The sequence below is a fragment of the Periplaneta americana genome, chromosome 6 (genome assembly GCF_040183065.1).
Source record: "Periplaneta americana isolate PAMFEO1 chromosome 6, P.americana_PAMFEO1_priV1, whole genome shotgun sequence".
NCBI lineage: Eukaryota > Metazoa > Arthropoda > Insecta > Blattodea > Blattidae > Periplaneta > Periplaneta americana.
In genome coordinates, this window is record NC_091122.1 from 33,341,534 (window position 1) to 33,355,073 (window position 13,540).

The 13,540-nt window shown below is 34.4% G+C and overlaps 1 protein-coding gene across 3 annotated transcripts in view; it reads right to left on the reverse strand.

The window, feature by feature from the left end:
- LOC138701185 (dnaJ homolog subfamily B member 6-B-like) overlaps positions 1-13,540 on the reverse strand; it is a 461,685-nt gene that overhangs the window by 14,368 nt on the left and 433,777 nt on the right. For 2 of the 3 annotated variants that reach the window (XM_069827814.1, XM_069827815.1), the window contains one exon: positions 12,430-12,549. The exons of the other annotated variant lie outside the window; for it this stretch is intronic. In XM_069827814.1, the coding sequence (XP_069683915.1) occupies positions 12,430-12,549 (120 nt within the window). The remainder of the gene's footprint in view (positions 1-12,429; positions 12,550-13,540) is intronic. 3 annotated transcript variants of the gene reach the window in all.

Here is a 13,540-nt window from a genome sequence, read left to right on the forward strand (position 1 = left end):
ACAAATTCTACGAAACACATTTCATATACGCTATTAAGAGAAAAACAACTTCACTTAACATTTGATACTGACATATTTTCATGCAATGTGCATTATCTCATCACAAGAAATGTCTGTTGGTTTTAAGACTTACACACATAATAAAACACAATTCTTAGTATTCCTTCGTTAATATGACACGAGTAAAGAGCGCTTCGTCATTATAAAAATATATTTTAAACTTTAATCTTTGAACATATAAAATAAATGACAGTGTAAGCAAATAATACCATCTTATTTATTGTTCTTTGTATGAAGTTCATGGAATTAAGTACTTGAATCATAATTTTTTTTAGAAGTCTTAAGTTTAGAGGCAATTAATTAACCCAGAAGAATATTAGTACCTACATATAATCCTCAGAGACGCTAGGAAATAAACTAATTTTCAAGATGGCATTTACATTCTCTGTAAATAATGCATACAGCTACAAAATTACGCGCAGATAATATTTTCAGTATTTTTTGGGTTTCATAAATAATCTTTTAAGGACAGAAATTAATTAATTTTTATTTATTTACTGTTAGGGTTGCCAATCCTCACAGTATTTCCTGCGATCTCCTGTATTTTGCAGTAATTTTCAATAGTCTTCCGGCTCTGGTATTTTTCTTCTCTTCGAGCATTTTTCTCCCATATTCTTTCGTAATGTAAAAGCTTTATTTCAAACATTTAATTTTGCCGTGAATAAAGATGATTTACATTATGAATTTTGTTGTTCCAGAGATGTATTAAAATGTGCAATCTCTATAGGAGGTAAATGCTTGGCAGAAATGGCTTTCAATGCTGACCAGGTTAAAATAAAAATGTTAATATTGGAAATTTGGAAAAACTGGTGAGTTTTGTTCTAAGCTTAACAGGTAGTAATACAGACAGACAGACAGAGAGAGAGAGAGAGAGAGATATGGTGTTTTTTTCTCATGAACAATAAGCGGACAGATGTTTGAAACAGGAGCATGATACATCTAATCAACTGAGAATTGCAAATCACACTCAACTTCAATTACTCATGCAGAGAATTTTTTAAAAATCTGTCTCGAAATACTCTTAATTTAAGCTTAACTATCAAAGTGTAGAATAACGTTTTTTTTTTTTTTTTTTTTTAATTGAACTGAATAATTTATACATTTTCTATGTGAAATTCTGACGATTCCTTAGTCTCACGTATTTTCTTCAAAAAAAAAAAAAAAGTTGGCAACCCTATTTACTGTTAACCCTTGGTCCACATTGAAAATATAAACCTCGTTCTGCTTCATAAATATTTTTCCTTTTGCTTTCCACCCCAAAAGTAACTTCAAAATATAATACGTGGTACTGCAAAGGTGGTTGTTGTTTAGTCAACTGTCCGAAGATAGGTCTGAAACTCGCAAGTGATGCCAATAAAGCACCACTTATGAGGCAACTAGGCCAGGAGATAATGGAGTAGGGTGGCCAGTTCCTTTCCCCTTCCATTGCATACATCGCCGACTAGCTACATATTACACTAATCAGATTTCAGACGCATACAAATAATTGCTCTTCCTCTGACACATGTCGTCAAGTGAGATGTACTGCTTGATAATAGATGTACATATCAGCCAGAACCTGAATTAGACGATAACTACAAAGGTAATAAATTATTTCTATCTCGTAGCTTTATTTCAAGTGGTGGTGGTGGTGGTGGTGGTGGTGGTGGTAGTAGTGGTGGTGGTAGTTGTAGTAGATTTTCGGTGATGGTCGCAGTATTGATGGTAATAGTGCAAGGGCGTCCACAGGGGGTAGCCAGCCAGTAGTAGCAATTGCTACCACTGAGATTTTAATTTTTCTCTACATGAATGATAAATGTTTCCTCAAACCCTCTGTGAACAATTCGACGAAAGCGAGTGCTTTGAACTACGAATGCATGCGCAAGGTAATTTAGATTTCATGGCTATTTTTCATGTTCAATTTTCTCCCTTCTCGTCCATCCATTTCCTATAATTTTCTAACCATCTTGCTACCACTGAGATTGTATCCTGTGAGCGCCCTTGTAATAGTCAGTTTGTTTTTAAAACGTAAATATGGCGCCGTCGCAAATCCTTCGAGGTTAATAAAACAACTATTACGTCCTAGAATGATATGCAAAGGGAAATCTTGCACCGTAATAACACATTTGGAAACTTGTGTATTCCAAAAAGGAATTGTTACCCAACCAACGATAACCAAGGTGAAACAAACGCATGTGTGGTCCCTAAGCCACCAACTCGTAACTTCTTAATATTTGATCTTGGTTTACAAGAGAAATGTTAATTAGGAGAAATGACACCAGGGTCTTTAGATCGAAACCTTGATAATCAGTAGCACCACGGCATCAATTAACCTTGCCATTTGCAAATATGTCGTGCGACACAGCATCTGTGCCTTCTGTCATGACCTACATTGTGCAACATGCAATATGCACACACAATTAGGAACATATGAGAGAGATTACTACTTCCACGATGCGCCAAACAGTACGAAAACCTTACAAAGGATGGGATACAGACTGAGCAAAGAAAATGTGGTCTCTATGCTATTCCAACTCCCTTAAATGTGGCCAAGTCAAACGGTTTTCTATACTTTCAACAAAATGTTGGTAATCGCCATCTGCCTTCAGAATAAGAACTACTGCGTTTACCTTCATCTCAGACTGGCGATTATCCCACAAGCAACTTCCAGCTTCCCGTACGGTCTGAGATGAAGATAAAGTCACTTGATCTGACTCTGTACCTCAAAGGAATAAGGATGACTATGTGTGTTGCTCCACGATGACTGGTCAGCTGTGACGAAATGGGCAGTAACACTCCTTATACGACAAGCATACACTTTAATACAAATCAACGTATTCGCACCATAGGCGGAGAAAGAACCGTTTCCTGGGGGGAGGGAGCAAAGCAAAACCAAAGAATCCCGATATAACGAGATTACGGGGATATCATTTACTTACTCCCCTGTTATAGCTTGACCGTGGTACAGTATATCGGAATATGATCATTTAATAAAAGTATTTTTGGGGTGCATGTTTCTTACAGTGTTACATTCATATCCACGATGTTTCGGACCGAGTTTAATAGGGTTTCAACTGTAGGTCTACTACAAATTGAATCGGTCGGAGCTAAAAGGAACTAAGTCAAAATATGCAGTTTTGGGTTATGCAACAATTTGAACAACTGATGTCATGCGCATCGAACGGTGGAAGAAGGAACTAAGACTTTTAAATATTCTTTTGTCTTCTATGTATAACATAAAAATATAATATTTGTGTTATTAGTGGAATATTTTTTGCTTCTCCTAAAAAGTTGTGAAAAGTGACTTAGTTCCTTTTAGCTCCGACTGATTCAATTATAATAGGGCATAACCATAGGCAGAGTTATGGGAGATTATGTGGGAGCACTGCCCCTCCCCCAAAATTTGTCTGAACTCTTTTTTTTTCTATTAACATTACAAAATATTGAATTCAAAAGAATTTTCTTGCTTTTGTTTATGAATGGGATATTATTTGTAAATGCTACCGTCGTACCATCTTCCTGGAAAATGGTTGTTTTCGTAAAAAAAAAAAAAAATCTTTGGATTATGGTGTTTCCCCCCCCCCCACTAATACCTAATTCAGTAGATGGCCGCTGCAGACTTCTAACACATGAGTACAGGCTGTTGCAAAAGAAACATTACAGTGCCTCCATTCCTCAAACGAGGTACCAGCATAGAAATTCTTATGCATTCAGAAATTTAAAATAAATATTGTAGTCTAGACACATGATCTGAAGACATTAATTCGTCAATTTAAGCACAGAATCTTAATCATATACAAAAGCAAGAAAAGTCTTTTGCATTCAATATTTTATAATGTTAATAGAAAAAAAAGTTCAGACGAGTTTGGGGGGGGGCAGTGCCCCCATGTCCCCCCATAACTCCACCTATGATTCGTACAGACGAAGATTAGGAAAGCTTCCATCGCTTTTTAAACAGACACAAAGTTGGCGAGAGAGAACAAAATGTTTCTTATTTTTGGCACGGATTAAATTTTGGTAATTTGTATCTTATAAAAACTGTGCTACAATTTAACAAAAAACTCTCCGATTACTCCTTATTAATATGAAAGCAATCTAGACCAACATTTCTTAATATTCCACAAAAAATCTGTTCAAGTTCTTAGTGAGGAATAGAAAACTCGAAAGTTAGGGTCAAACAAGAATGCCAATGAGTAGACCTAGTATCAAATTCTCCTCGAAGTTAAAACTATGGATCAAAATATACAATAAACAAAGCAATCTGAGTTTTTTTTTTTGAATTGTGAAGAAAGAATACGTTCCCTACTGACGCAGAAACTGTTTCATGTCGAATCCAAGATTTTCATCGCTTGCGATTCAGCCATTCACAACTTATAAAATTAATAAAATATGTTTTATTGTGCAATGGTCACTTGAATGGATCTCGTTTGTAAATAGCATTCAATTTATAACACGCCATTATAGAAAATAAGATTTCATACTATAAAACACAGTAAATGTGTCTTGAAAATGTTTAGAAGGCGTAAGACAAGTTCCATGCATTCATTTTCCATGAAAGGTGAAGATATGTAATGTAGGCTATAACATTCCTAACACTCCAGTAAAGGGTTATGAATATACAATCCTAATCTCGCACTGTAGCTATCTATCCCATATCATTCGAGTTACATTCAAGGAGAGATTTAAGGCCCGATCTTATCAACATTAAGAAAGGTCATATGAATGCCCCATTATCTTAGAAACTATTGGGCTTATAAATGTGATTTTTTACAGGACATTTATTTATTCCTGTTGAACACACTTATAATTAATAATTTTTTATTTGATTACAAAATATATTCAGACATTTATTTCTTTAAAGATTAACAATTTAACAAAATTTAACAAAAGTTGGTCCACCTCACAGTACTGTTTGAATTATGTAGTAAACACTTCATATAGATGTATATAATACTTTTGAGGAAATTGGGCATATATACTGAAAAAAAATCACTTTTGAATAAATCGCGTTTAAAGTAAACATTCACTTAATATAAATGCACAAATATTTTTAAAGTTATTTTAAAATAGTAAACATTTTAATACATCGAACACCAAATTAGGTAGAATGATCCATATATTCACATAATAAAACTTTCAAAATTAGACAGACAGGCACTTTTTGACTAATACACTATTCCTTAAAAACATAAATACGTTATTTTATTGAATCTATATTAAATACCGGTACATATGGTAAATATTAGAATATTTTAATAAAAAAACGCCAAATTAAGCAGAAAGATCCACATATTCAGATACTGAAAAAAATAAAAAATTCATTATTTGTCGGTTACAACCTTTGAAACTCCTTATTTTCTAGTCTCGACGCATTAATTTTATCCCTGATGCATAGTGTTATACTTACGAGATATCTACGGAAGTCATATGAAAAACTCAAGAACGTTTGTGTATATTTTAAGTAAGACCAGATCTCAACCGTGAATGTTTCTGAAATAACTCAGGCTCTACGTAGAAATATTACTACTTAAATAATCTTTTGTACTGAGAGTATTACTGAAGTTCGATAAAGTATTCGTTTTGCATGGTATAAAAATAATGCCTGTCTATGCATTTTTCGAACGTCGGGTAAAACAGTCCTCGTCTTTCAATTGAACTATAAGATAACACAGTGTTGTAATTCTTACTAATATGTGGCTTAGACAGAACAGAAATATCGCGTGAACAATTAATTTTCTTGGTCAGTCGTAAGTCATATTGACATTTCATTACAAAGGAGCACGAAAGTTGCCCATTTAACCGCTTGATTATAAATTTCTTTCTGCCATAAAATATTTTCAACTTAACACGATTAAACAAAACTTCGGTATACAAAAATGTTTGTATCGTGAAAATATTCTTCAGTTGCTAACCTGATATATACAGGTTGAACCGTAAGTAATGTTATTAATTTCAGGGAGTCATTATTTAATACAATTTTGCTCGTTTTTGCTTCTTTTTCAAGATAAAAATTGTTTTATATGGAACACTTCATAGTGTGTTTTCGGAAAGTCATTGATTTAACTCTAAATATGCTCAGTTAATTTAAGAAAGCAGTGTATTATGATAATAAATCATTCAAAGAATTTTAGTTTTGTCCTTTAAATGTGCAGAAATTTGATCCGAACAAATGTAATATTGTAAAATTCCTTTACAGAACGAAAAGTTACGTTTGCTCAGATCAAATTTCTGCACATTTAAAGAACAAAACTAAAATTCTTTCAATCATTTATTATCATAATGCACTGCTCTCTTAAATTGACTAAGCATTTTGGAAATTAAATCAATGGCTTTCCCAAAACACACTATGAAGTTTATTGCTTATTGTTAGTAAAATAACATGTACAAAAATACAGGCTTAATTCTTCCCTGAAGGAGTTATCTAAACACATACTTAACACAAACAAAGATAAATATGTGACAAAATGGGTCAAGAAAAAAAAATTATAAGAATAAATTAACTTTAAAAATACAATTTCAATTTCAACAATTTAAATCATACAAATACATACATATATTAAATCAACATATATTCTTTAACAATTAAATTCCTAACGCTATTTTTTAAATTTCTGATACTAAAATTTTCCAAATTTGGGTATTTTTCAATTGTTTTATTATATAACCTTGGACCAAAGTAGGTACCATGATTAAGAGCTGTGCTTCTGAAACACTTTGGTTCCTCTAGTCGTATAAAATCGGATCTTTTAGTTCCATATTTATAATGATACAATTTGAATTTATTACGATTTTATTTGTATGAAGTTTAATAAGGCAATATAATAAATCTGTTTAATTTTCAAAACATTAAAATCAGTGAACAAAAGCTCGGATGAGTAATCAATTGGTTTATTAAGGCATATTTTAATTATTCTTTTCTGAATAATTATTAGTGGAGTGAGATTAGAATTACAAGCATTTCCCCATCCTAAAATTCCATATTGGAGAATGGACTGAAATAAAGCTAAATAAGTAAGACATAAAATATTAATTGGTAAATATGACCGAAGTATAACAGGGATATAAACTGTTTTACGTAATCTATTGCATAAATATGTAATATGTTTATTCCATCGTAAGTGTTGGTCGATTGTAAGTGTTCCATATAAAACAATTTTTATCTTGAAAAGGAAGCAAAAACAAGCAAAACTGTTGGTATTTTGCATTACTTACGATTCATCAGATAAACTACAACTGCTGTAGAAAAGTGCGATAATGAAAAAGAAAGCAGCTACTGAGATCCAAAATGTTACTCCTCAACGTTAACTACGAGCTCTGGAAATGAAATGCATGGAGCCTCACCCTAGGTCCACCAAATTCAACTCCACGCTGTGGTAATCACAGAAGCATTACATCCTTTTATACGGAAGGGCAGTTAATCGAAAACAATGGGAGGTCACGGCGCATTCAAGGCCGAACAAAACAATTTAATTCGAATGTAGTGAAAGCTCATTAACGCTTGGCGCTTTCGATGCACGAGAAATTTCACGTTAAGTCAGCTCAAAGTTTTCGCGTACTTTTTAGACAGAAAAATTAACGCATATTAAGAAAAAATTTGTGCAGTTAATCATGTGTTGAGATTTAATATCTCTAACGTTTCGAAATTATTTGCAGGTCCGTCATCAAGACTATTTATTGTCTAGAGCGATCACCTATACTCTTCGGTTTGTTATTCCTGGCTATCCAAAACTCTACACGAGGACCCTCTAGACCTATCTCTTTCACCTATGGCATGCTCATTCCAGCTACGAATTACAACCAGAGTCTAATTAATAGTCTGAATGAAACGCACCATTATATTCTTATTAACCGCATATACAGTGATACTCACTACAAATTAGAGGAGAGCCAAAAGTGAGAAATAGTAATTTGCCCGAAAGCCACAATGCATTTCACAGTATTGAAGCTTAACAAAATGCGCGGATTTTTAATTATTAAATTATTTGGTCCAATTATATTATTATTATTATTATTATTATTATTATTATTATTATTATTATTATCATCATCATCATCATTACGACGATTACTACTAAATATAAATTAACAGCACTAACACATATTACTGGTAAACACATGCTTGAGCCGTGATCTTTGCAGTGAATAGTAACGTGCATTCGTAAGTTGCGGAACTTGAACATATGCGGATGTCACTTAAAATGATTTTATATTGCAAGAATTCTTTCAATAGCACATGACATTATTGGTGCATAATGTAGTACAAGATATTCCTATTATCTGGTATTTTTTCGTGTTTCATTATCACTGAAAACCCACTAATTTTCTATATACTTTTCTAGAAATTCTCTAAAATGTAGATTATTTAATTTATTAATTGGGGTGTTGGCGCCGAACAACATGGTAGGCTACACAAATCCATGCTAAACTTAGAGTTAATATCTTCATAATGTTCAGATTTTTATGGTACTGGTTCTTTTTCATTACGTTCAACACACTTCCTGTGTCTTTTGGTATTGCAGTGCTTTTCAGTGCACTGTTTTTGTCACTGTTTTAATGTACAAATCGAATCATTATTTTGCTAGTTTCATTTCTCTTTATCTTTTCTGTTTGTTAATTCCGGATCCCAGTGGTCAACCTCACTTGAGGACGGATGATTTGTAATAAATCTTAGTAGTCATTAACAACAAAAAAAAAATATATATATATATATATATTATATTCATTCCTGTTTAATTTATATAATAGATTTTAATGTGTTTTAGCTGTGAGCAGTATGCAAATAAGATGAAGAGCATGGTCATAGGAAGAAAAAATACAGAAAATAAACTTGCGAATTATAAACGAGGCAGTAGAGCAAGTGGACAGCTTCAAATACTTGGGGTGTACTGTAAGCAGCAACATGAGCTGCTGCCACGAAGTGAAAAGGAGGAAAGCAATGACCAAGGAAGCTTTTAATAGAAAAAGGAGCATCTTCTGTGGACCTCTGGAAAAAGAACCAAGGAAGAGACATTGAGGCATTGTATGGGGGAGAAACATGGGCATTACGACGAAGTAAAGAGAAGCGAATAAAAGCATTTGAAATGTGGATATGGAGAAGAACAAAACGTGTAAAGTGGACAGACAAAATACGAAATGAAGCTGTGTTGGAAAGAGTGAATGAAGAAAGAATGATGCTGAAACTGACCAGGAAGAGGAAAAGGAATTGGCTGGGTCACTGGTTGAGAAGAAACTGCCTACTGAAGGATGTATGTAAGGAATGGTTAACGGGAGAAGGGTTCGGGGTAGAAGAAGATATCAGATGATAGATGACATTAAGATATTTGGATCATATGAGGAAACAAAGAGGAAGGTAGAATATAGGAAAGACTGGAGAAAGCTTGATTTGCAGTGAAAGATCTTCCTTTGGTCAGAACACTGAATGTATTTAATATGCATTTTTGTAATTCATGATATCGACTGAAAAAAAACTTAAATAAAATACATACACATTAGAGATCAGTTGTCCAGCCTACTGTAACACCTGGAGCCAATATGACCACCTTTGACTGCATGTATACCCACCCACGACTGAGTTGTAATGTACAACTTGTAAGCACGAAATGACTGTACATCAATTACAGGAAGATTATTGCACCAACAAGTAAACATTCTCATGCAGGCAGATAAAACGTTAATTTCAAAACAAGTACTTAAGGCTACCGTGTAGAATCGGAACTAGTGTGTGACAGCCGTCTGCACCTCTCTGTCGATCCCATGGTATGATAAATGTCTCAATTCCAGAGGGAAATATGTTCAAGAATATCTCAACAATGCTGCATCTGTTGCAACAAATCTTCCCATGAAATTGTATTTCCTATCCACACCTGTGGAGTAAAGGGTAGCGCGTCTGGCCGCGAAACCAGGTGGCCCGGGTTCGATTCCCGATCGGGGCAAGTTACTTGCTTGAGGTGTTTTCCGGGGTTTTCCCTCAACCCAATATGAGCAAATGCTGGGTAACTTTCGGTGCTGGACCCCGGACTCATTTCACCGGCATTACCACCTTCATCTCATTCAGACGCTAAATAACCTAAATGTTGATACAGCGTCGTAAAATAGCCTAGAAAAAATTCTATATACGCTAATTTTATTACCTAAATGCCCTCTGTAAAAAGGTTCAACATATTACGGTAATCATATTACTGAACCTTTTCACCCTATCTCTCGTTGTATACGAGTTTTTAAGTTGTATGATATAGCACACAGATAATAGTGTTTAACGTCGTCGTTTTTATACTCATATCTCCTTACTATATTTTCTTTAGTTGGTAATATAATTGTCCTATTTATAGGAAACCTAATGTTTAGTTGACCTATTTCAACAATACTAGCTTTATGGTGGACCTGCAAATATTTCGAAACGTTGGGAATATTGTCTCAAAGAGAAGGTTGGAAACCTAAAATTCCTCTTTCAAAAATAGTTTCCGACGCATTATTTCTCAAAGGAATTTACAAAGACAATACCTAAGAAATGTAGTCCACTGTATATGTTGACCAACTATATATATATATATATATATATATATATATTCCTAATTTTATGATGTGATAGAAGGCATGAAATTAAACATTTTTTCTTAATAAAGTAATGTCCGGAAACGCTTCGTTTTCAAGTGATAGATGAAGGAAAAAATGAAAGAATCTCAACTTGGAAAGTTACTTTATTTACTTTCTATGGTTACACAGCAACTTTTTTTTAATCTAATACCAGATATTAGAGAAATGGTATTGACAAACTATAGGAATTGCTCAAAATTGCGACCGCCATTGTTGACACAAAAGTATAATTCCGTGTGATTCAACGACGAATCCTTAGAAATATCTGTGGTCGGTTGCGAAGATCGTCAAAAAACAAGCATAATTCTAGCAACTAATTCTTCTGCTGTGTGGATGGGTGTTTCATAAACAATTGATTTAATATGACCCCAAACACAAAAATCAACTGGAGTCATATCTGGGGAACGTGCCGGCCAAGTAACTGGACCCGCTCTTCCTATCCAACGATTCGGAAAATGTACATCTGACCACTATTTCAAAGACGTTGATCCAATCTTGAAAATGTTGTATAACAAGGAATATGGCGCTGAGGGTGTTGCTCCTCATAGATTCGCTTTGCCAAATTATCATTGCCGTAAGCTGCTCCAAATGCCTTATATGCATGTCTGTCTGCAACTTCAATATTTGTATACCGATGTGTTTTAATACCATGGAATTAAATAAACAGATCTTTTTGCGACATATAACAACAAACTAAATTCAATTATTATAACAACAAACTAACTTCAATTATTATTTGTATGGTAACAAGAACAGCTGAAACATAAATACAGCCAAAATGTGAGTGAAGAGCTCTTATCTTTTATACGAAGCATTTCCGGACACTATTTTATTAAGAAAATATGTTAATTTTCATGTCCTCTATCTTACTTACTGGCTTTTAAGGAACCCGGAGGTTCAATGCCGCCCTCACATAAGCCCGCCACTGGTCCCTATCCTGAGCAAGATTAATCCAGTCTCTACCATCATATCCCACCTCCCTCAAATCCATTTTAATATTATCTTCCCACCTACGTCTCGGCCTCCCCAAAGGTCTTTTTCCCTCCGGCCTCCCAACTAACACTCTATATGCATTTCTGGATTCGCCCATACGTGCTCTATCACATCATAAAAATTATGAATAGTTATTCTGTTACACCCTGTATATATAAAACAAAACTGAGTTTCAAAGAATTAAAATGCACTTCAAGTAATATCTCATTGGCGTCCATCTCCTTTTAGCTACAAAGCCACACTACAAAGTTCGAATTGCGCCAATTTCAGATTTTTACATCAATATTTTACATTCTTTAACATGCGACCAAAAACTAAGCATGCACACTTCTTTCAACAGGCAGAAACTTGTGCTGTCCGCAGCTTGCTGTTATAAAATAATACGAGGAAGGAGTCTCTCTTCCAGCCTGCTTTTGAAAACAGGAGTACAAGCATTGCCCGCGTTGCTAAGCAAAACAGGTGAGGGGGAGGGAATTTTCCCGCAACCAGAATCCATTTTTCTCTATTCCTTGCTTGAAAAAAAAATCAGGTTCGTTTCAAGGAGCAGAGAAAAGAACGTGCAAATCGTTTTAATTAAGAGGTGTTGACCACTCTAGGCCACGAACCGCCATCAAATTAACGCCATTAACCTTATACTTTGAGGTAAAGACGAACCAAACAAATTGCAAAAACTCCGACGTTAAGAAGTCAACTCTACTGGAAAGCAAATCAATGATTAATCAAAACGAATTATCATTAGTAAGGCCATGAAAAGGATAAAAGGTGAGGGCGTAGGGCAGCAAGCAATCTCTCTTGTTCAAATACCAAAGAACCGATGGAACGGAGACTCAAAAAATCCACGGAAATTGAAGTTTCGTGGAACTCTAGTGGTGTGAGGGACGGAGCGCTGGTGCTGACGGTTGTCGTAGATCCGGCGCTTCGAGTCTGTTGAAACCAAGAACATGTATGTACACACATATCGCTATGCTGGTCTGCGGCGATGTCCATCTGCGGGCGGCTCCCAGCTGCTAGAAAACACTTCTTAGAAGGAAGCAAGTTAAATGTTACACACAGAGGTATTTGGAAATAATAATTCAACAAACATTTTCCAGAGCGTCATATATTTTAAAGACGCTTCCAAGCCGTATCATAGAAGCAACAGTCATCATACAATCTAGAGTTACTCAAATCAATATATCGGACAGTACTGGAACGTCTCCAGAAAATTACAGACCCATATCACTTCTACCAGTCTTCTCCAAAGTCTTTGAAATAGTAATATACGTTACAAGAGCGGTATGTTGACGTTTTCATGGTCGAGGAAAAGATTGAAAAAGCGAAACGTAGTACATTATTTTGTGCGAAGATCGTTTATTACATACCTGAAAGACGAATTTCTAATTAGTTGCAATGAAATCTCCATCTTGGTTTCTGTTTAATGACGGCAACTTCGGAAAACCAAAATATCTTTCTTCAACATTGTTGCTATAAAATGTTTTCTGTGTTTACTATACTCCAGCAGGCCGTAATATACGTCTGTCTTTTTTTTTCCCCCAGTCTATAAATGCGAACTTAAAACAAACGGTAAGGTTATGTAATGATTTATTTTTCATTTTAATATTTTAACAATATTATTTATATAACATATTGCAGTAATAACATCCGCATCTGGAATCTTGTTGATTTTTTCACGGCTTCCTTAATGTTACTTGCATCAGGAATGCAATAAGTTTCGTGGGGCAGTAGACTTTACTTAATTTTTGCAAATATTTAAAAACAACAATTAACATTGCAATTTAGGTAAAATTGCAGTGGTAAGTTTCCAATTTATAATTATTACTATGTTAAACGTCTCTAAAAATATGTTAAAAGCCTAAAGCAGTAAAATGAATGTCGCGCTTAAGCGGTAAGAAGAGGGAAATTGTTATGTGTGTTA